General features: G+C 48.1%; 1 protein-coding gene across 1 annotated transcript in view; it reads right to left on the bottom strand.

Annotated features, from left to right (window-relative positions):
* The window catches only part of ercc3 (excision repair cross-complementation group 3), a 32722-nt gene that overhangs the window by 10134 nt on the left and 2234 nt on the right, over positions 1 to 20354 (bottom strand). The window contains 10 exon segments of the mRNA XM_052014334.1: positions 1233 to 1278; positions 1281 to 1387; positions 1390 to 1548; positions 2707 to 2911; positions 4528 to 4695; positions 6180 to 6321; positions 14387 to 14436; positions 17142 to 17297; positions 17299 to 17379; positions 18345 to 18553. Of these exon segments, the coding sequence (XP_051870294.1) occupies positions 1233 to 1278; positions 1281 to 1387; positions 1390 to 1548; positions 2707 to 2911; positions 4528 to 4695; positions 6180 to 6321; positions 14387 to 14436; positions 17142 to 17297; positions 17299 to 17379; positions 18345 to 18553 (1323 nt within the window).

The following is a 20354-nucleotide window of genomic DNA, read 5'->3' as shown; positions in this document are numbered from 1 at the left end:
GCTTGGATTGGAGAGCATATCTTATGAGGATAGGTTGAGTGAGCTAGGGCTCTTCTCTTTGGAGAGGAGGAGGGTGAGAGGTGACTTGATAGAGGCATAGATTGAGTGGACAGTCAGAGACTTTTTCCCAGGGTGACAATGGCTAACACGAGGGGACATTATTTTAAGGTGATTGGAGGAAGGTATAGGGGGATGTCAGAGGCAAGGTTTTTTCTCCCCCCACACAGAGAGTTGAGAGACACATGAATGATAGAAAAATGGAGGGCTATGTGGGAGGGAAGGGTTAGATAGATATTAGAGCAGGATAAAATGTCGGCACAACATCAGCCCTGTACTGTTCTGTAATGTTCTATGTTCTAAAGCAGCCAGCATAATCAAAGAACCCACCCACCCTGGACATTCTCCCTTCTCCCATCGGGCAGAAGATACAAAAGCCTGAAAGCACGTACCACCAGGCTCAAGGACAGCTTCTATCCTACTGTTATAAGACTATCGAATGGTTCCCTAGTACGATAAGATGAACAATCTACCTCGTTGTGACTTTTCACCTTATTGTCTGCCTGCACTGCACTTTCTCTGTAGCTGTTACACTTTATTCTGCATTCTGTTATTGTTTTCCCTTGTACTACCTCAATGCACTGTAATGAAATTGTATGAATGGTATGCAAGGCAAGTTTTTTCACTGTACCTCGGTACATGTGACATTAATAAACCAATTAAGGCACAAAGAGGCACAAAAGACTACAGATGCTGTACTCCAGAGCAATAAACAAACTGCTGGAGGAACTCTCGGGTAGTATCTGTGGAGGCAGAGGGATAGTCAATGTTTCGGGTCAAGACCCTGCATCAGGACTGATAGTGTAGAGGGGAGATAGCCAGTATAAAGAAGGGAGAGGGAGGGGTGAGGCAGGAGCTGGCAGGCAGATAGATGGAACCAGGTGAGGAAGGGGATGAGGGGCAGATGTAGTCAGGTGGGGGGAGGCGGAGGCAGAAATCTGCAAGGTGATGTGGAACCAGATCAGTTGGATACTGAGCTCACTCTGCCCCCAGCACAAGGACAGCATGGGTTGGACAGAGTAAAGCTCCCTCTGTGCTGTCTCATCACACATTCTCAGGCCATTCACAGTATTATGTTTGGAATCTTGCTCTCAGTTACTCTGACAAAGAGTCTAACATTGATGTGCAGCACAACGAAGCTTTGACAGGTCCTTGCACAGCGCGGTGGGCATTACCGGGAATGGTGTGCACCTCATCCAGCAGCATCAGTCCCCTACTCCTGGGCTTTTCAGCCATTCCATCACTCGCTCTGCTTCCCAGGAACGCTTGGTCGTGTGCCCCAACATGGAGTAAGTGCTGATGGCGATGGAGCAGCCAATCGGCTTATCTTGGCATCCGAAGTGAAGCGGCAGATCTGGCTGTCGTCGATGGTCGACCACATTTTGAACTGAGACTTCCACTGCTCCACCGACACGGCCGAGGTGCAGAGCACCAGACATCGCTTCCGCACAGTGCAGGCTGCCGTCACGCCCACTAGGGACTTGCCAGCACCTGGGGAGACCAAACCCAACACAGATCATCAGATATAGGCTCCATATGTGTGCACGTCCTTCCCTGGGACATCTTCAACATACTTCACAACATTCTGGCAGCTGTTTGATCCCCCAATTTACTTCATTCAAATCCTTAAGCAGTGTTTGGATTTGAACTGATGGGGCACGGAGCTCCGCCTGGTGAAAGGGAGCAGGTCTGATGGACGGTTGTACTGAAGGAGGGGCGGTACTGGGGGGGGGGGGGGGGGGGGGGGGGGGGGGTCACACCATGGGAAGGGTGGTACTGGGGTGGGGGGGGGGGGTGGTGGTCACACCACGGGAGGGGCGGTACTGAGGGGGGTCACACTGTGGGAGGGGCAGTACTGAGGGGGGGTCACACTGTGGGAGAGGCAGTACTGAGGGGGGTCACACTGTGGGGGGTGGTACTGAGGGGGGTCACACTGTGGGGGGGTGGTACTGAGGGAGGTCACACTGTGGGAGAGGCAGTACTGAGGGGTGTCACACTGTGGGGGGGTGGTACTGAGGGAGGTCACTGTGGGGGAGTGGTACTGGGGGTCACTGTGGGAGAGGCAGTACTGAGGGGGGTCACTGTGGGGGGTGGTACTGAGGGGGGTCACACTGTGGGGGGGTGGTACTGAGGGGGTCACACTGTGGGAGAGGCAGTACTGAGGGGGGTCACACTGTGGGGGGGGGTGGTACTGAGGGAGGTCACTGTGGGGGAGTGGTACTGAGGGAGGTCACTGTGGGGGAGGCAGTACTGAGGGGGGTCACACTGTGGGGGGTGGTACTGAGGGGGGTCACACTGTGGGGGAGTGGTACTGAGGGGGGTCACTGTGGGAGAGGCAGTACTGAGGGGGGTCACAATGTGGGGGGGGTGGTACTGAGGGGGGTCACACTGTGGGGGGGGTGGTACTGAGGGAGGGTCACACTGTGGGGGGGTGGTACTGAGGGAGGGTCACACTGTGGGGGGGGGGGGCGGTACTGAGGCTGTACTGCAGTGCCAGAGATGTACTGAACTTGAGACTATTATAGACTGAGCATAGCTTTTCAGATAAGTGCTCTTCAGAGGTCTCCTGATTTAAAAACGCTATTGCAATCTCTTAAAGTATGAAGCAAGCATTAAGACATGAAATGCTCACCACATCTGGTCACCTACCGCAGGGAAGGACAATAACTCCTGACCTGGCCCGGCCGTTCCCAAACATCTTTCGGAGGCTCTTCTCCTGATAGGGCCGGAGCACAGCCGTGGGTTTGAGGTCGATGTTGACATCGGGGTTGATGGTGTCATTCCTGAAGTCGTACTCTGCCAGTAAAGGGTACTCCATATGAATGCAGCGTTTCTGCAGCTCCTCTATCATTTCCTGGGGGGAAGCAACAGTTTCAAACCAGACACCCGAGCAGGCGGGGGAAGTGCAGAGCACAAGGAAACAAACAGGTCCACATCACGTCTCAGGGACCAGTGCTGCCCAGGGCCGACTGGAAGACAGCCCCTGGCTGTAATCACCATCTGACACATTTACATTGGTGCCTTCCATTGTAAACACAGGCAGTGGAATCTAAAGTGGCAAAACAGGGCGGAAAGTACACACAGGCTGATTATTAATATATAGATATCCAAAACCTGAAACTAAATAAACCAACTGCCCAGGTTCAATGAGCCAGGGTTCCTCCACAGATACCATTAATGGTATAAATGTAACTGAAAGCCTCCAGTTTGGTTTATTGGCCATTGAGATACCTTTAAGTTCAGGCACAGAAACAAGTGTGTTAGAGTACTGTGTCCAGTTCTGGTCGCCTCATTATAGGAAGGATGTGGAGGCGTTGGAAAGGGTGCAGAGGAGATTTACCAGGATGCTGCCTGGGTTAGAGAGTATGGATTATGAAGAGAGACTAAGGGAGCTAGGGCTTGACTCTTTGGAGAGGAGGAGGATGAGAGGAGACATGATAGAGGTGTACAAAATATTAAGAGGAATAGATAGAGTGGACAGCCAGTGCCTCTTTCCCAGGGCACCAATGCTCAATACAAGAGGGCATGGCTTTAAAGTAATGGGTGGGAAGTTCAAGGGAGATATCAAAGGAAGATTTTTTTTACCCAGAGAGTGGTTGGGGCATGGAATGCGCTGCCTGGGGCGCTGGTGGAGGCAGGTACATTGGTCAAATTCAAGAGATTGCTAGATAAGCATATGGAGGAATTTAAAATAGAGGGATATGTGGGAGGAAGGGGTTCGATAGTCTTAGGTGAGGTTTAAAGGTCAGCATAGCATTGTGGGCCAAAGGGCCTGTATTGTGCTGTACTGTCATATGTTCTAAGTCATTCGAACTAAGTGCTGCGTGTGTGTCCATACGTATCCATAGTATTCACCTCGACCTCATGAACATAAAATGGACACAGTCGGCCATTCGGCCACTCAAACCAGCAGTAACCATTCAATAAGGTCAGCTTGTACCTCAAGTCTATTTTACTTTCTGATCCTATCACCCTTTGAATTCCAAAGGATCCAAAATTCAACCAGCTACAGCTTTGAACACACACAATGACAAAGTATTCACAGCCCTGAGGGAGAGAATTCCTGCAACTTACAACTCATACAGTGCAGCTTCACCATCATACTGTGTTAAATGTTGCTTAATACCTCTCAGTTAGTTGAGTTTTCCATTTGTTTGATTTATTTTTTTAACTAACTAATCTATCAAGTAATAAATAATCTTTATTACTGAAAACTGCCTTTCAGCACTCTCTAAGCTTTTTAAAAACAACTTGCACTGAATCTCAAACCACAATGGAGACACAAAGGTGCACCTCCTGCTCCCCACTGCACCTCCTCGTTTACTGAAACTGCGAAAGGTATTACATTAAAGTTCTTAGTTAAATTCTAAGTTGTAAATTAAACTAACTAACTGCTCGTAGTAGAGGGTTACACATTCTCACCACAGAAGTGTCTCCTAAACTGCTGGATTCATTAGCTGAGCTGGTTACCTGCTTGACTTCAAAGGAGACGGTGTGCAACTCCTCCTCCTCTTCCTCTTCCTTATCCATCTGCTCGTAGAAATCAAACAGGTCTGCGGGGACATCAGCCTTAGGGGGCTCGGGCTCTCCACTCCGCGAGGTTGAGGCTGCCCCATTATTCTGTGAGGATTTGGGCATCTGTGGAAAGACGGCTGATTGTGACTTGGCCAGGAAGGAATTCCAAAACACTGACTCTTGCCGAGAGCTCAGACCAAGACAAAAGCTTTCTTACCAAACTTTGTCATGGGCTGAAGATTTTTTTTTATATTTACAGCGTGGTAACAGGCCCTTCTGGCCCAACGAGTCCGCGCCGCCCATTTTAAACCCAGACTAACCTACCCGTATATCTTTGGAATGTGGGAGGAAACCGGAGCACCCGGAGGAAACCCACGCAGACACGGGCGAACATACAAACTCCTTACAGACAGCGACGGGAATTGAACCCCGATCACTGGCGCTGTAATAGCATCGTGCTAACCGCTACGCTACTGTGCCACCCATTATCAAGAACATTTAATTCAAAGTCAGCTGGCAATGGCACAGAGCAACGTCACAGCAATGTTCTAGGGAAAAACTGAAAAATGCCAGGCCAAAGGCATATCCCTGTCATAGAGCACTTGACAGTTCAGTGCAGAGGAAGCTCAACTCTGTGCCTAAATCACGTTGTCCCTGCACTGGGAGTGTGTGACAGGACTGTGTAGAGAGAGATTTACTGTGTCTAACCCATGCTGTCCCTGCCCTGGGAGTAGGTGATGGGACAGTGTAGAAGGAGCTCACTCTGTGTCTAAACCATGTGATGGGACAGTGTAGAGTGAAATTTATTCTGTGTCTGTCCCTGTGCTGGGAGTGTATGACTGTACTGAGAGAGCTTTACTTTGTGTCCAACCTATACTGAAAGAGTGCTGAGGAACACTATTAGCAAGTTGGAAGAGAGGCTGGTTTACAATGTGACCTTTCCCTGCACTTTCAAATGAACTGGGCCATGCTCTGGTCTGTTCTGCTCCATCACCTTCTCGCAGTGAAGGAGCAGCCAAAGGGGACTGAACTATTGGTTTATCATTGCCACGAGTCCCGAGATACAATGAAAGGCTTTTGTTTGCATGCCATCCAGACAGATCATGTCACACATAAATACATCGAGGTAGTAAAGAGAAAACAATGCAGAATATAGTGATACAGTTACAGAGAAAGGGCAGTGGAGGGTTATGGACTGGGTGCAGGTCAATGGGACTAGCGAAATAAAGTTTCGGCACAGACTAGAAGGGCCGAATGGCCTGTTTTCTGTGCTGTAGTGTTCTACGAAGGTAGACAAATAAAATGCAACAGCCGCGACGAGGTAAACTTGGAGATCAAGAGTTCATTTTCAATGCATGAGGGGTCCATTCAAGTGTCTGATAGCGGGATAGAAGCTGTCCTTCAGTCTAGTGGTACGTGTTCTCAAACTTTTATATCTTCTGCCTGACGAGAGGGGGAAGAGAGAATGATTGGGGTGGGCGGGGTCCTTGATTATGTTGGTTGCTTTTCCGAGACAGCAGGAAGTGTAGACGGAGTTAATGGAGGGGATGCTGGTTTGCGTGATGGACTGGGCTGGGTTCACAATTCCTTGAGCTCAGGACACTTACCAACATGGCAGATTTACTGGAGATGGTGCCCATGATGAGTTCAGTCTCATCTCCTTCACCTGTCCGCAGCCGGCACTGCTTTATGACCTTGTCCTGCAACACCTTCTGGATCACGTCCGGATGAGTGCTCTCCACAAAGTACCTGCAGGAACAGGAGCTCAATCAAGTCACAGAACGTGACTGCAGCATGGAGCAACAGCCCAGCAGCCTCTCAGCACCATAAGATATAGGAGTAGAATTAGGCCATTCAGCCCATCGAGTCTGCTCCACTATTCAATCATGGCTGTTTTTTTAAACCCCATTCTCCTGCCTTCTCCCTGTAACCCTTAACCAATCCAAGTCTATCTCTATCAATCTCTGCCTTATCGACTTGGCCTCCACAGCCCTCTGTGGCAGCAAATTCCATAGATTCATCACCTTCTGGCTGAAGAAATTCCTCACCTCAGCTTTAAAGAGACGTCCCTTTATTCTGAGGCTGTGCCCTCGGATCCTACCACCTGCCTGAACATTCCATCAGCCGTGTATCTCCATGCAATGAGGATTCATATAGAGTCCTCCCAAATTAGATTGAATGAGGGATAGGCCAGTGACTCAAATTCCATCTCTTAACAAGATTGTGGCTAAAACAGAACATCGGCCAGTAAATAGCAAATAAACTTGGATTTGGCTGAAAGGTGGAACAGAGGTAGAAAATCAAATTTTTCACCACTGAACACTGCTAGAGCAGGATTGGATTATATACAGAGTAAAGGTCCCTATACACTGTCCCATCACACACTCCCCATGCAAGGACTGCATGGGTTTGATACAACATAAAGCTCCCTCTACACTGTCCATCACATTCTCTGAGGGTAGAGATAGGATGGGTTTAGATTTAGTGTGGATTGTTCTCAGTATTAATGTAGGAAAACCACTGCTCCAAACTGCGATGAGATAATGTGATTTTGGTGAAGTTCATCATTAAATAAACATAGGCCAGGTCACCAAGAAAATTGGAAAAACACGATGATGCTGGAGGAACTCAGCATGCAGGCAGCATCCGTGGAGAAAAGCAGACGGTCAACTACAACCTAGGACTGGCCCACTTCTACCTCCTCCCCAAAATCCACAAGATGGACTGTCCTGGCAGACCTATCATTTCTTGCATGCTCCTGGCCCCATGGAGCTTGTACCCGGACACTATCGTGTCCCCCCCAGTCCAATCCCTTCCCACCTACTTCTGTGACATATCACACACTCTCCACCTCTTCCATAGGTTTAAGTTCTCCAGCATGCACAACCTCATCTTCTCCACAGACATCCAGTCCCTATATACCTCCATTCCCCATCATGATGGCCTCACCGCCCACTGCTTCTTTCTTGACCAGAGACAGAACCAGTCCCCTTCCACTAACACTTTCCTCCACCTGGCTGAACTTGTCCTCACCCAAAACAACTTCACTTTCGATTCCTCTCCCTTTCTACAGACCAAGGGCATAGCAATGGGCACTCACATGGGCCCAGCTATGTCTGCCTCTTCATTGGCTACGTGAACAGTCTCTCCGGCCCCATTCCTCAACTCTTTCTCTGCTATATCGATGACTGCATTGGTGCCACCTCTTGTACCCGTGCGGGACTCGACATGGTTCATAAATTTCGCCACAAATTTTCACCCTGCTCTCCAATTCACTTGGACTATCTCTGACACCTCTCACGCCCTTCCTCAATCTTTCCATCTCAGGAGGTTCCTTATCCACCGACATCTTCTACAAACCCACTGACCCCCAACAGCTACCTCGATTACAGCTCCTCCCACTCTGTCTCTTGCAAGAGCAAGATCCCCTTTTTCTCAACTTCTGCGCATCTGCTCCCATGACGAGGCTTTCCACTCCAGGACATCCGAGATGTCCAACTTCTTTTCTAACTGGGGGCTTCCCCCCAGCTGTGGTCGAGGGAGTTCGCACCCACATCTCTGCCATTTCCCACACCTCTGCTCTCACCCCCACCCCTATCCCCAACAGGGATAGGGTCCCCCTTGTCCTCCACATTTCATCCCACCAGCCTACGTATCCAACACACCATTCTCCGCCACTTTCCGCCATCTCCAACGGGACCCCATCACCAAGCACGTCTTCCCCTCCCCACCCCTTTCTACCTTTCGCGGGACCACTCTCTCTGTGACTTCCCTAGTTCACTCCCCCCCCCCCCCACCCATCCTGCTCCCACCCCAGGGACTTTCCACTGCCCCCCGCCATAGGTGTGGACACCTGCCCCTACACCACCTCCATCCAGGGACCCAAACAGTCCTTTCAGGTGAGGCAGAGATTCACCTGCACCTCCCTTAACATCATCTACTGCATTCGGTGCTCCAAGTGTGGCCTCCTCTACACTGGTGAGACCAAACACAGACTAGGTGACCGCTTTCACAGAACACCTGCGTAACTGCGATCTCTATCTCCCCGTTGCCAGTCACTTCAACTCCCCCTCCCACACCATCACTGATATGTCAGTCTTCGCCTCCTCCCACTGCCGGGAGAAGTCCAAGCACAAACTGGAGGAACAGCACCTCATTTTCGATCTTGGAACCTTGCAGCCTAACAGCATGAACATTGAATCCTCCCACTTTAAGTAACCCCCACAAACCACCACCCCCACCCGTGCCTCTTCTTTCTTTCCCTTTCCTAGCCTCTCTCTCTTTTTTCTACACCCTTATTCCCTCCTTACCTTTGATCCATCCCCCAGTGGATCTGCTCTCCCCTCTTCCCCCGCACCTGCCCATCACTATCTCATATCTGCATCTACCTGTCACCTCCCTGTGCCCACCCCGCCTCCCCTCTTCTGCCCACCTATCACTGCTCTGCTTTTCCCTCCTATATATTGGGCTTCCCCTTTTCCTATCTTCAGTCCTGAAGAAGGGTCCTGACCCGAAATGTTGACCACCTGCTTTTCTCCACGGATCCTGCCTGGCCTGCTGTTTTTCATCTAGATTCCAGCATCTGCAGTCCTTTATTTCTCACCAAGAGAATTGCCAGTTTTAATGAAACATTGCCGAGATGTCTTTTACATTTTAAAAAGCAAACAGCCTATAGAGCGGGCAGCGGAGTGAGTGACAGCAGTGTTCTGGGCTTTGGCTCAAGGGGCTTTGGCGTGAAGGGGCAAGGAGGGTAAGCAACTGGTAAGTAGGTAAAGGCAAGGTTTACCTGTTGTTCGTTATAGATTTGTAGGTGGGACTAACTAGGGAAAAAAGAAAGGTACTCAGATGGAGGACATGGTGGTGTGCTGCAGCCGTTTGATGTGGGAACTCGTGGACCTTGCTGCGGTCCAAGATGGCCACATCTGCAGTAAGTGCTTGAGCTGGACGAACTTTGGCTCAGAGTTGATGAGCTGGAGTCCCCAGCTACAAACTGCGCAGCATAAGGGAGGGAGAGAGTTATGTAGACACAGTCCATCAGGAGGCAGTCACCCCCCCTTAGAGCAGGTACATCTGAGGTTCAGGAGGCAGATAGAATGGTGACTGTCAGGGGAGGGAAGAGGAAGAAGAAGTCAGGCAGGCAGACAGAGCAGGGAACCCCGGAGGCTGTTCCCCTCAGTAACAAGTTTTCTGCCTTGGAAGCTGTTGAGGGGGATGACCTGCAGGGGCCTAGCTGCAGTAACCAGGTCTCTGGCACTGGGACTGGTACTGCTGCTCAGAAGGGAAGGGTGGGGAAAGAGACATGCGGTAGGTAGTGATAGGGGACTTGATAGTCAGGGGAAACAGATAGGATGGCTCTGTGGCAGTGAGCATGAATCCCGGATGGTATGTTGCCTCCCAGGTGCCAGGGTCTGGATGTCACTGATCGGGTCCACAGGATTCTTGAGTGGGAGGGAGAGCAGCCCAGAAGTTGTGGTCCATGTTGGCATCAACGACATAGGTAGGAAGGGGGATGAGGTCCTGAAGGGTGAGTTCAGGGAGCTAGGCAGAAAATTGAGGAACAGGACCTCAAGGGTAGCAATCTCGGGATTGCTGCCGGTGCCACGCGATAGTGAAGGTAGGAATAGGAGGAGGTGGCAGATCAATGCGTGGCTGAGAAGTTGGTGCAGGAGGGAGGGTTTTAGATTTCTGGATCATTGGGATCTCTTCTCGGGAAGGTGGGACCTGTACAGAGAGGACGGGTTACACCCGAACCAGAAGGGGACCAATATCCTTGCGGCAAGATTTGCTAGGGTGGTTCGGGAGGGTTTAAACTAATTTGTGAGGGGGAAGGGAACCGGAGGAGTAGGTCAGAGGAAGAAGGGGATGGGGAAAAGTTAGATCAAACAGGTAGAGAGGCTTTGGGGAAGGAGAAGCAGAATACAGGCTATGAAAGTAGTAAGGTAGATGGACTGAAGTGTGTTTACTTAAATGCAAGTGTCAGGAATAAGGGGGATGAACTGAGGGCTTGGATAAGTATGGGGGACTATGATATCGTGGCTATTACTGAGACGTGGCTGACGTCAGGAGAGAAGTGGATATTGAATATTCCTGGTTTTCGGTGTTTTAAGAGGGATAGGGAAGGGGGGAGAAGAGGAGGAGGGGTGGCGATACTGGTCAGGGACACTGTTACGGCTGTGGAAAGGATGGATGTTGTAGAAGGATCATCTCTAGAGTCTGTATGGGTGGAATTAAGGAACAAGAAAGGAGCAGTTACTCTACTAGGAGTATTCTATAGGCCCCCCAGTAGCAGTAGAAATATAGAGGAGCAGATTGGCAGGCAGTGTTTGGAAAGAAGCAAAAATAACAGGGTTGTTATAATGGGAGACTTCAACTTCCCAAATATAGACTGGAACCTGCTTAGTGCCAAAGGTTTAGATGGGACGGAATTTGTTAAATGTGTCCAGGAGAGATTCCTGACGCAGTATGTTGACAGGCCGACTAGAGGGAATGCCATGTTAGATCTAGTTTTAGGAAACGAACCGGGGCAGGTGAAGGATCTATTGGTGGGTGAGCATTTGGGAGACAGTGACCATTGCTCCATAACCTTTAAAATTGTCATGGACAGGGACAGGTGCAGAGAGGACAAGAGGATATTTAATTGGGGAAGGGCGAACTATGAGGCTATAAGGAGAGAACTTGGGAGTGTAAATTGGGATATCCTTTTTGAAGGAAAATGTACCATGGAGATGTGGTTGATGTTCAGGGATCTTATGCAGGATGTTAGGGATAAATATGTCCCGGTGAGGCAGAGAAAGAATGGCAGGGTGAAGGAACCGTGGGTGACGAGAGAGGTGGAATGACTTGTTAGGGAGAAGAAGGTTGCATACGTGAGGTATAAGCAGCAAGGTTCAGACAGGGCCCGTGAGGAATATAGGGTAGCGAGGAAGGAACTTAAGAAAGGGCTGAGGAGAGCTAGAAGGGGACATGAAAAAGCGTTGGCTAGTAGGGTTAAGGAAAATCCCAAGGCCTTTTTCAAGTACGTGAAGGGTAGGAGGATGGCTAGGGTAAAGGTAGGTCCGATTAAGGACAAAGGTGGGAGAATTTGCCTGGAGGCGGCGGAAGTGGGAGAAGTTCTCAATGATTACTTCTCTTCAGTATTCACCAGGGAGAGGGGTCTTGATGAGGCAGAAGGGTGCGCTGGTAGGGGTAATGTTCTTGAGGTTGTAGATATCAAGAGAGAGGATGCGTTGAAGTTGTTAAATAATATTAAGACAGATAAATCTCCGGGGCCTGACGGGATTTTCCCCAGGCTGCTTCGAGAGGCTAGGGAGGAGATTGTTGAACCGCTGGTAAGGATCTTTGAGTCCTCGTTGTCCACGGGGATGGTGCCAGAGGATTGGAGGGCTGCGAATGTTGTTCCCTTGTTCAAAAAAGGTAATAGGGATAGGCCAGGGAATTATAGACCGGTGAGTCTCACGTCTGTGGTGGGTAAGCTGTTAGAAAGGATTCTAAGGGATAGGATTTATGAACACCTAGAGAATCATGGACTGATTAGGGACAGCCAACATGGCTTTGTGAAGGGAAGATCTTGCCTCACAAGCCTGATAGAGTTCTTTGAGGAGGTGACCAGGAGGATTGATGAGGGCAGTGCAGTGGATGTGGTTTACATGGATTTTAGTAAGGCGTTTGATAAGGTTCCTCATGGTAGGTTTCTTCAGAAGGTCAGAGGCCAAGGGATCCAAGGAAGCTTGGCTGTGTGGATTAGGAATTGGCTTGCCTGTACAAAGCAGAGGGTTGTGGTGGAAGGAGTGCCCTCGGATTGGAAGGCAGTGACTAGTGGCGTCCCGCAGGGATCGGTTCTGGGACCTCTACTTTTTGTGATATTTATAGATGACTTAGATGAGGGGGTGGAGGGCTGGGTTAGTAAGTTTGCGGACGACACTAAGATCGGCAGTGTTGTGGATAGTGTGGAGGGCTGTCGGAGCTTACAGAGGGATATTGATAGGATGCAGAGCTGTGCTGACCAGTGGCAGATGGAGTTCAATCCGGAGAAGTGTGAGGTGGTACACTTTGGAAGGACAAACTCCAGGGCAGAGTACTGGGTAAATGGCAAGGTACTTGGCAGTGTGGAGGAGCAGAGGGATCTAGGGGTTCATATTCACAGTTCATTGAAAGTTGCCTCACAGGTGGAAAGAGCAGTTAAGGCCAATGGGATGTTGGCTTTCATAAATCACTGGATTAAGTTTAAGAGCCGCGAGGTGATGATTCAGCTTTACAAAACTCTAGTTAGGCCACACTTAGAGTACTGTGTTCAGTTCTGGTCGCCTCATTATCGGAAGGATGTGGAGGCATTGGAGAGGGTGCAGAGGAGATTTACCAGGATGCTGCCTGGATTAGAGAGTATTGAATATGAGGAGAGGCTTAAGGTGCTAGGGCTTTATTCACTGGAAAGGAGGAGGATGAGTGGAGACATGATAGAGGTATATAAAATATTGAGAGGAATAGATAGAGTAGACAGTCAGCGCCTCCTTCCCAGGGCACCAATGCTCAAGACGAGAGGGCATGGCTTTAAGTTTACGGGTGGGAGGTTCAGGGGAGATGTCAGGGGGAGGTTTTTCACCCAGAGAGTGGTTGGTGCATGGAATGCACTGCCTGGGGTGGTGGTGGAGGCAGATACACTGGACAGGTTCAAGAGCTTGTTGGATAGGCATATAGAGGAGTGTGGGATGGGGGAATATGCGGGAGGAAGGGGTTAGGTAGTGTGAGGGTGGTTTGATGGACGGCACAACATGGTGGGCCAAAGAGCCTGTTTTGTGCTGTATGGTTCTATGGCAGTCAAGGCCTCAGCTCATTAACACATCCTGAAAATAATCCCTCCAACAAAGCAGCACACCCTTGGTAATACACGTGGATAATATGAGTCCTGTGACTTCAACTTTCAGAGGAATATTTGCTACCAATCGAACTAGGATAAGGGTGGTGAAGAAGGCTTTTGGCACACTGGCCTTCATAAGTCAGGAAACTGAGCATAAAAGTTGGGAGGTCATGGTGTGGCTGTACAGGACACTGGTGAGGTTGCATTTGGAGTACTGTGTTCAGTTTTGATCGTCCTGCTATAGGAAAGATGTTATTAAACTGGAAAGAGTGCAGAAAAGATTTACAAGGATGTTGCCAGGACTCGAGGGGCTGAGTTATAAAGTGAGGTTGGACAGGCCAGGACTTTATTCCTTGGTGTGTAGGAGACTGAGAGGTGATCTCAGAGGTGTACAAAATCATGAGGGGCATAGATAACATGAGAAGGGAAAGATTTAATAGGAACTTGAAGGGCAACTTTTTTTTTACACACACATTTATCTATGTGGAATGAGCTGCCAGAGGAAGTGGTTGAGGCAGGTACAATAACAAGATTTAAAAGACAATTGAACAGGTACATGGATAGGAAAGGTTTAGAAGGTTATGGGCCAAATGATGGTAAATGGGACTATCTTGGATGGGCATTTTGGTCGACATGGGCCTGTTTCTGTGCTGTATGACTCTATGAACTAGACTTTTGGATGAGATGTGGTAGATTCCATAGCAGTCTCTAAAGTGGAGACAGGATTTCCCCTCAATGACTTCATTCCTTGACCAAAACCATCAAAACATGACTGTAAGTGGGAGATTTCTAACAAGTTTGCTACACTACAACAGTAACTGTACTTCTGAAGTACTTCATTGGTTGTGAAGTGATTTGGGATGCTCCAAGAACCTAACTCTGGGCCTTCTCTAACTTCTTCAAAAATTAAGATCACATTGACCAAGTAGTCAAACAGAACATGATGATCAATTTCCCTACCTGTTGTGTTTAAGGACCAACTTCAACTTCCCATAACTAACGGTGCAGAGCTGTGGGAACAAACAAAATATTCACACTCACTTCACTTGAAGACTGGAAGATAATTTTAATTATTTTCCACTCAAGAAAGCAACACCATCCGGGCCGTGCCATCTTCTCACAGCTCCCATCGGGCAGGAGGTACAGAAGCCTGAAGTCCCACACCACCAGGTTCAGGAACAGCTACTTCCCTCCAACCATTCGGTTCTTGAACCAACCAGCACAACCCTAATCACTACAGTTTAGCAACACTATGACCTCTTTGCACTAAAATGGACTTTGTATTTTTTTGTTCTAATTGTGTCCTTTCTTGTAAAAATTGTGGATAATTTGTGTTTTATTTGTTTTTCATGTGAATGTTGTGTCTCTGATGCTATGTGCCCGTGATGCTGCTGTAAGTACGTTTTTCATTGCACTTGATTACTAAATAAGCATATGGAGGAATTTAAAATAGGGGGATATGTGGGAGGAAGGGGTTAGATAGTCTTAGGCGAGGTTTAAAGGTCGGCACAACATTGTGCTGTACTGTTCTATGTTCTGTGTTGTGCACACATGGACTTGTGCAGATGACAATAAACTCGACTTTCACCTGGACAGTGAAAGAATCTTGCTCTGGGGGTGGTGTTCCAGAAAAATCTCCCTCTGTCTGATGGTACCTGCTCAACCTGGATCCCATGCATATGGGATATGTACTAGGTGGCGGATCTGATGGGCTACTGGTGGTCGCCATGCCTTCAGTGTAGGTCACAAATTCTGGAGTTCCCTCCTGAGTATCTCCATCTCTCTCCCCTTCTTTCAGATGCTTCTGAGAACCAATCTTTGAGCTTGCTTTTGGTCACTGTCCTAATTTCTCCTCTGGCTTCCTGTCAATTTTCTTTTGATATTTACCCCAATGGAGCACCTTGCAGCATTGTACATTAAGATAATCAGATAAGTAAAAGCTTACAGGAGGTCCTGCGCTGGCTCCTGTACAAGCACAATACACAGACACATCTGGTAGGGGATTTGCAATCTAGAGACTGAGTCACCAGATCCCCCTATGACATCTGAAAGTGAATTCAATGGTGATCTGTGGACAGGCACCAGATGAAATATGAAACAATTAAATTGTGCCAACTTGTTCCTTTCAGAGGAGGACGCTCTCGTCCTCAGTTATTCTGCCTACATGTTGCTCTCTGCCCTTGGAGCAATCGTAAGTGCATGTTTAGTGGTTGGCACTGGCCAAGCTGGTAGAGCCACTGCCTCACAGCTCCAGGGACTGAGGTTCGATCCCGACCTCCGGTGCTATCTGTGTGGAGTTTGCACGTTCTCCATGACCCATGGGTTTCTTCTCAGTACTCCAGCTTCCTCCCTTATCCCAAAGACCAGCAGGTTGGTAGGTTAATTGGCCACTGTAAATGATCCCTAGTGGTGAGTGGTAAAATCTAGGTGTAAGCATCACCAATAGCTCGTCCTGGTCCAACCATATATGGCCAAGAAATCTCACCAGCACTTCCTACTTCCTCAGAAAGCTAAGGAAATTCAGCACGTTCCTGTTGACCCTCACCAATTTTTATAGATGCACCATAGAAAGCACCCTAGCTGGATGCATCACAGCTCAGTATGGCAATTGCTTTGCCCGACACTGCAAGAAATTGCAGAGAGTTGTGGACACAGCTCAGTCCATCACAAAAACCAGCCTCCCCTCCATGGACTCTTGTCTACACTTCTCACTGCCTTGGAAAAGCAGCCAACATAATCAAAGACTCCACCCACCCTGGACATTCTTTCTTCTTCCATCGAGCAGAAGCTACAAAAGCTTGAAAACGCACACCAGGCTCAAGGACAGCTTCCATCCTGCTGTTCTAAGGCTCTTGAACGGACCTCTCGTATGTTAAAGATGAACTCCTGACCTCACAAGTTATCTCCGTTGTGGCCCTTGCACCTTATTGTCTACCTGCACTTTCTCTGTAACTGTAATACTGTATTCTGCATTCTGTTATTGCTTTTCCCTTGTACTACCTCAATGCGCTGATGTTTTGAAATTACGTGTATGGATGGCATGCAAAACAAAGTTTTTCACTGTATCTTGGTACATGTGACAATAATAAACCCAATTCCAATTTTAATCTTGGGGGGGGGGGGGGGGGGGGGGGGTGGCGTTGATGGGAATGTGGGGAGAGTAAAATATGTAAGGGTAGTGTGGCAGTTAGCGTAACACTATCACAGCGCCAGCGACCCACGTTCAATTCCCACCGCTGTCTATAAGGAGTTTGTACGTTCTCCCCTGTGTCTGCATGGGTTTCCTCCGGGTGCTCTGGTTTCCTCCCACATCTCCTAATCCTACGGGGTTAGGAAGTTGTGGGCATGCTATGTTGGCACCAGAAGCATGGCAACACTTGCGGGCTGCCCCCAGAACACTCCACGCAAAAGATGTACATCAAAACACACTGTGAAATACATGTGAGTAATAAAGATATCTTATTTTTTAAAAAAAGTGCTGGAGGAACACAGCAGATCAGGCAGCATCCATAGAGGGATATAAACAGTCAACATTTCGGGATGAGACCCTTCATCAGGACTGGAAAGGAAGAGGGGAGAAGCCAGAATAAGAAGGTGGGGGGAGGGGGAGGAGCACACGCAGGCAGCAGATAGGTTCTTAATAACTCCATGACTTTACTGAATACACAATGCCAAGTGCCCCCACATCACACAAACAAGTTTTGAAAAATGTCACCTTAATGAACTGCAGGATCCCATCAGGAATGGAAGTCTTGCTCAGTTTCTGCAGATACTCGATGATGTCGCTCGTTTGCAGGCCGACACTGACAGCTGCGTACAGGGAGTATGCGGTCAGCTTGTACTCGTGGGTATGCGTGGGTCTGCAGACAGGCCTCAGCGATGGCCACCAGGAAGTCCTGAGCATACTTATACACTGGAGAGAAGGCTTCAAGGAAAATGTGTCCATCTGGAGCCTGTGGACATGAAATAAAACATTTCAGCAAAGCAATAAGGCAAGCAAAATGGACAACTCAACGTAGAAATGAGCGGTAAATCACATTGCAAGGAAGGAAGCATTCAGCCCAAGTTTGTGCTGACTCCTGAAAGATCTCTCAATTATTCCCTCTCTTGCTCTCTTCCCATTAGCTCTACAAATTTTCCCTTTTGCAATCATCAATTCCATTTTGAAAGTAACAGCTGACACTTTTTCAATACATTAATGACTGTGCATCAAGGGTGTAACAAATTTTTTGGTAACCCTAAATCATGTTAGACAGAGACGCATGAGATGCAGATACTGGAATCTGGAGCAAGAAACAATCTGCTGGAAGAATTCAGGGGGTCGAGCAGCATCTGTGGAGGGGAAAGGAACTGTCGATGTTTAGGGTCGAAACCCTGCACCGGGACTGAGAGTGGGGAGGGGGACCTCCCCTCTCAATTCTGATGCAGGGTTTTTGACTTGAAATGTCAACAATCCTTTCCCCTCCACAGGTGTTTGCTCGACTGGCTGAGCTCTTCCAGCAGATTGTTTGTTGCTCCAAAATCATGGAACCTGCTCCAAAAAACTCCCCTTTTGAAATTTATCAGGCTTCAATCATGAAAACTCAAATAGACTCAATATATTCCTCCCCGCCCACTGACCTTGCATGTACTAAATAGCATGGACAATGGGGGTGAGAGCGAGATAGAAGCCCAGTGCTGCGCCTTTTGGCCGTCCCCCAGGCGCGTGCTTTCAGCTGTCCTCGAGCACGGAGGTATGGACTGCAGAAGGATTTCAACCAAATCATTCCCACCTTCCCCCACCCAATAGGTGCACTGAGAACGTCAGGGATGCACCATGATGTCGTCAGCCCAGCACTATCCTGGTGACTGAGACTACTTCAGACATTCAATAACGAGCCTGGATACAAATAAACCCCCGTTCAGTGCCGGGACCTACCACCCAAAGGGGCCTGGAGGAATGGTCATCCTTCAGAGTCATCTGGGTCCTGTAGTCCTTGGCTCCATACTCATCCTCCTTAATTACAGACTGCTCCACCTGTTTGCCAGCCGCAGACGGAACAGCTTCTTCGGAGTCTGCTCCCATCACCAGGTCATCCTCTTCCTCCTCCTCATCGTCATTACGCCGCTTCTTCGACTTCCTCTTCTCTGGAGAAATAATAATCCACAAAACCGATTACATATTTCCAAAACTTATACACTGTAACATCGCGCTTACATTACCAGTTCAGTAAACCACAACAAAAGCATCTAAATAATAAGACTTCACCAGAAAAATGGCAGAGAGATAATGTTATAGGATCAAAGATTCAGAGACCTGGATTGTAGGTGAGGTGTTTTAAATTCGGCTAATTAAATAAATCTGGTGAATGTGAACATGGATGGGCACAGAAATCACTGGGTTCATTCAAGGGAGGCAATCTACCATCCTTACCTGATCACGTTGATGTACAACTCCATATCCACTCAGCCCCTCTAGTCCACTCAGCCATTCAAAAAGATAATGGCTTGTCTCACTGTAATCCCAACGCATTCCTGTGTACCACAATAACCTTTCACATCCTTGCTTAGCAAGAATGTATCTCATAGTCACAGAGTCCCTTTGGTCCAATTTGTCCGTACCGACTAAGATATCCATCTTAGCTAGTAGCCTTTACATGCAGTTGACCCATATCCCTCTAAACATTTCATATCCATCTACCTGTCCAAATGTCTTTTAACTGCTGTTAATCCCCAAATATCCAGAAATCTACTGACCCCCAGCCTGAATGACTCGGTGCCTCTCTGAGGTAGAGGATTTCAAAGATTCACCACTCCCTAGGACTGAGAGAAGAAATATCTTCACTCAGAGTGACAGCCAACCCCTTATCCTGAGATTGTGACCCCTGGTTCTAGACTCTTCAGTCAGGGGAAGCATCCAGTCTGCCAGGTCCTGTAAGAATTTTTTAAGTTTCAATGGGATCTCCTAACACTCTTCTGAACTCGAGAATACAACCCTAGCCTACTCAATTTCTCCTCATTAGGGAAATAAGGAATCCTTAGCAAGTATATTCTTTCTTAGGTAAGAAGGCCAACTGTACACCATACCCCAGCCTTCCTACTCTTGTATTCAAATCTTTATCATAAAGCCTAAGACACTATTTACCTTCCTATTCACTTGTTGCAACAGCTTCTATCCTGCTGTTATAAAACTACTGAACAGTTCCCTAGTATGATAAAATGAACTCTTGACCTCACAATCTATGTTGTTATGACCTTGCACCTTATTGTCTGCCTGCACTGCACTTTCTCTGTAACTAAAACTTTATTCTGCATTCTGTTATTGTTTTCTCTTGTACTACCTCAATGCACTGTTGCAATGAAATGATCTGTATGGATGGCATGGAAAACGTTTTTCACTGTATCTCGGTACACGTGACAATAATAAACCAATTCCAATTGCACCTCAGCTTTCAGTGACTATGTACTAACTCCCTTTGTACATCAACACTACCCAATCTCTCACCATTTATCTATTATTCTGCTCTTCTGATTTGTGCGGCAAAATGCATGCCATGTTCTCACCCACCCAATCAGTTCATCCTATCTTCTCTTGAAGCCTCTTTACGTTCTAGTCTAAGCCCACAATTCCTCCTATCTGTGTTTCATCAGAAAACAAGAAAATGGTATTTGGTCCCCTCAGATGAGAAATCGGGTACAACCCTTCCCACCATCGAGAACATCAAGAGGCGGTGCCTCAAGAAGGCGGCATCCATCATTAAGGACCTTTCAGCATCCGGGACATGCCCTCTTCTCGTTACTACCATCGGGGAAGAGGTACAGGAGCCTGAAGACCTAAACTCAACGATTCTGGAACAGCTTCTTCCCCTCCGCCATCAGATTTCTGAACGGTCCATGAACCCAGGAATACTACCTCGTTATTCCTTTTATTGCACTATTTATGTATTTT

The sequence above is a fragment of the Pristis pectinata genome, chromosome 1 (assembly GCF_009764475.1).
Source record: "Pristis pectinata isolate sPriPec2 chromosome 1, sPriPec2.1.pri, whole genome shotgun sequence".
NCBI lineage: Eukaryota > Metazoa > Chordata > Chondrichthyes > Rhinopristiformes > Pristidae > Pristis > Pristis pectinata.
Note: the sequence above shows the minus strand (reverse complement) of the source record. Positions and strands in the feature narration are given on the sequence as shown.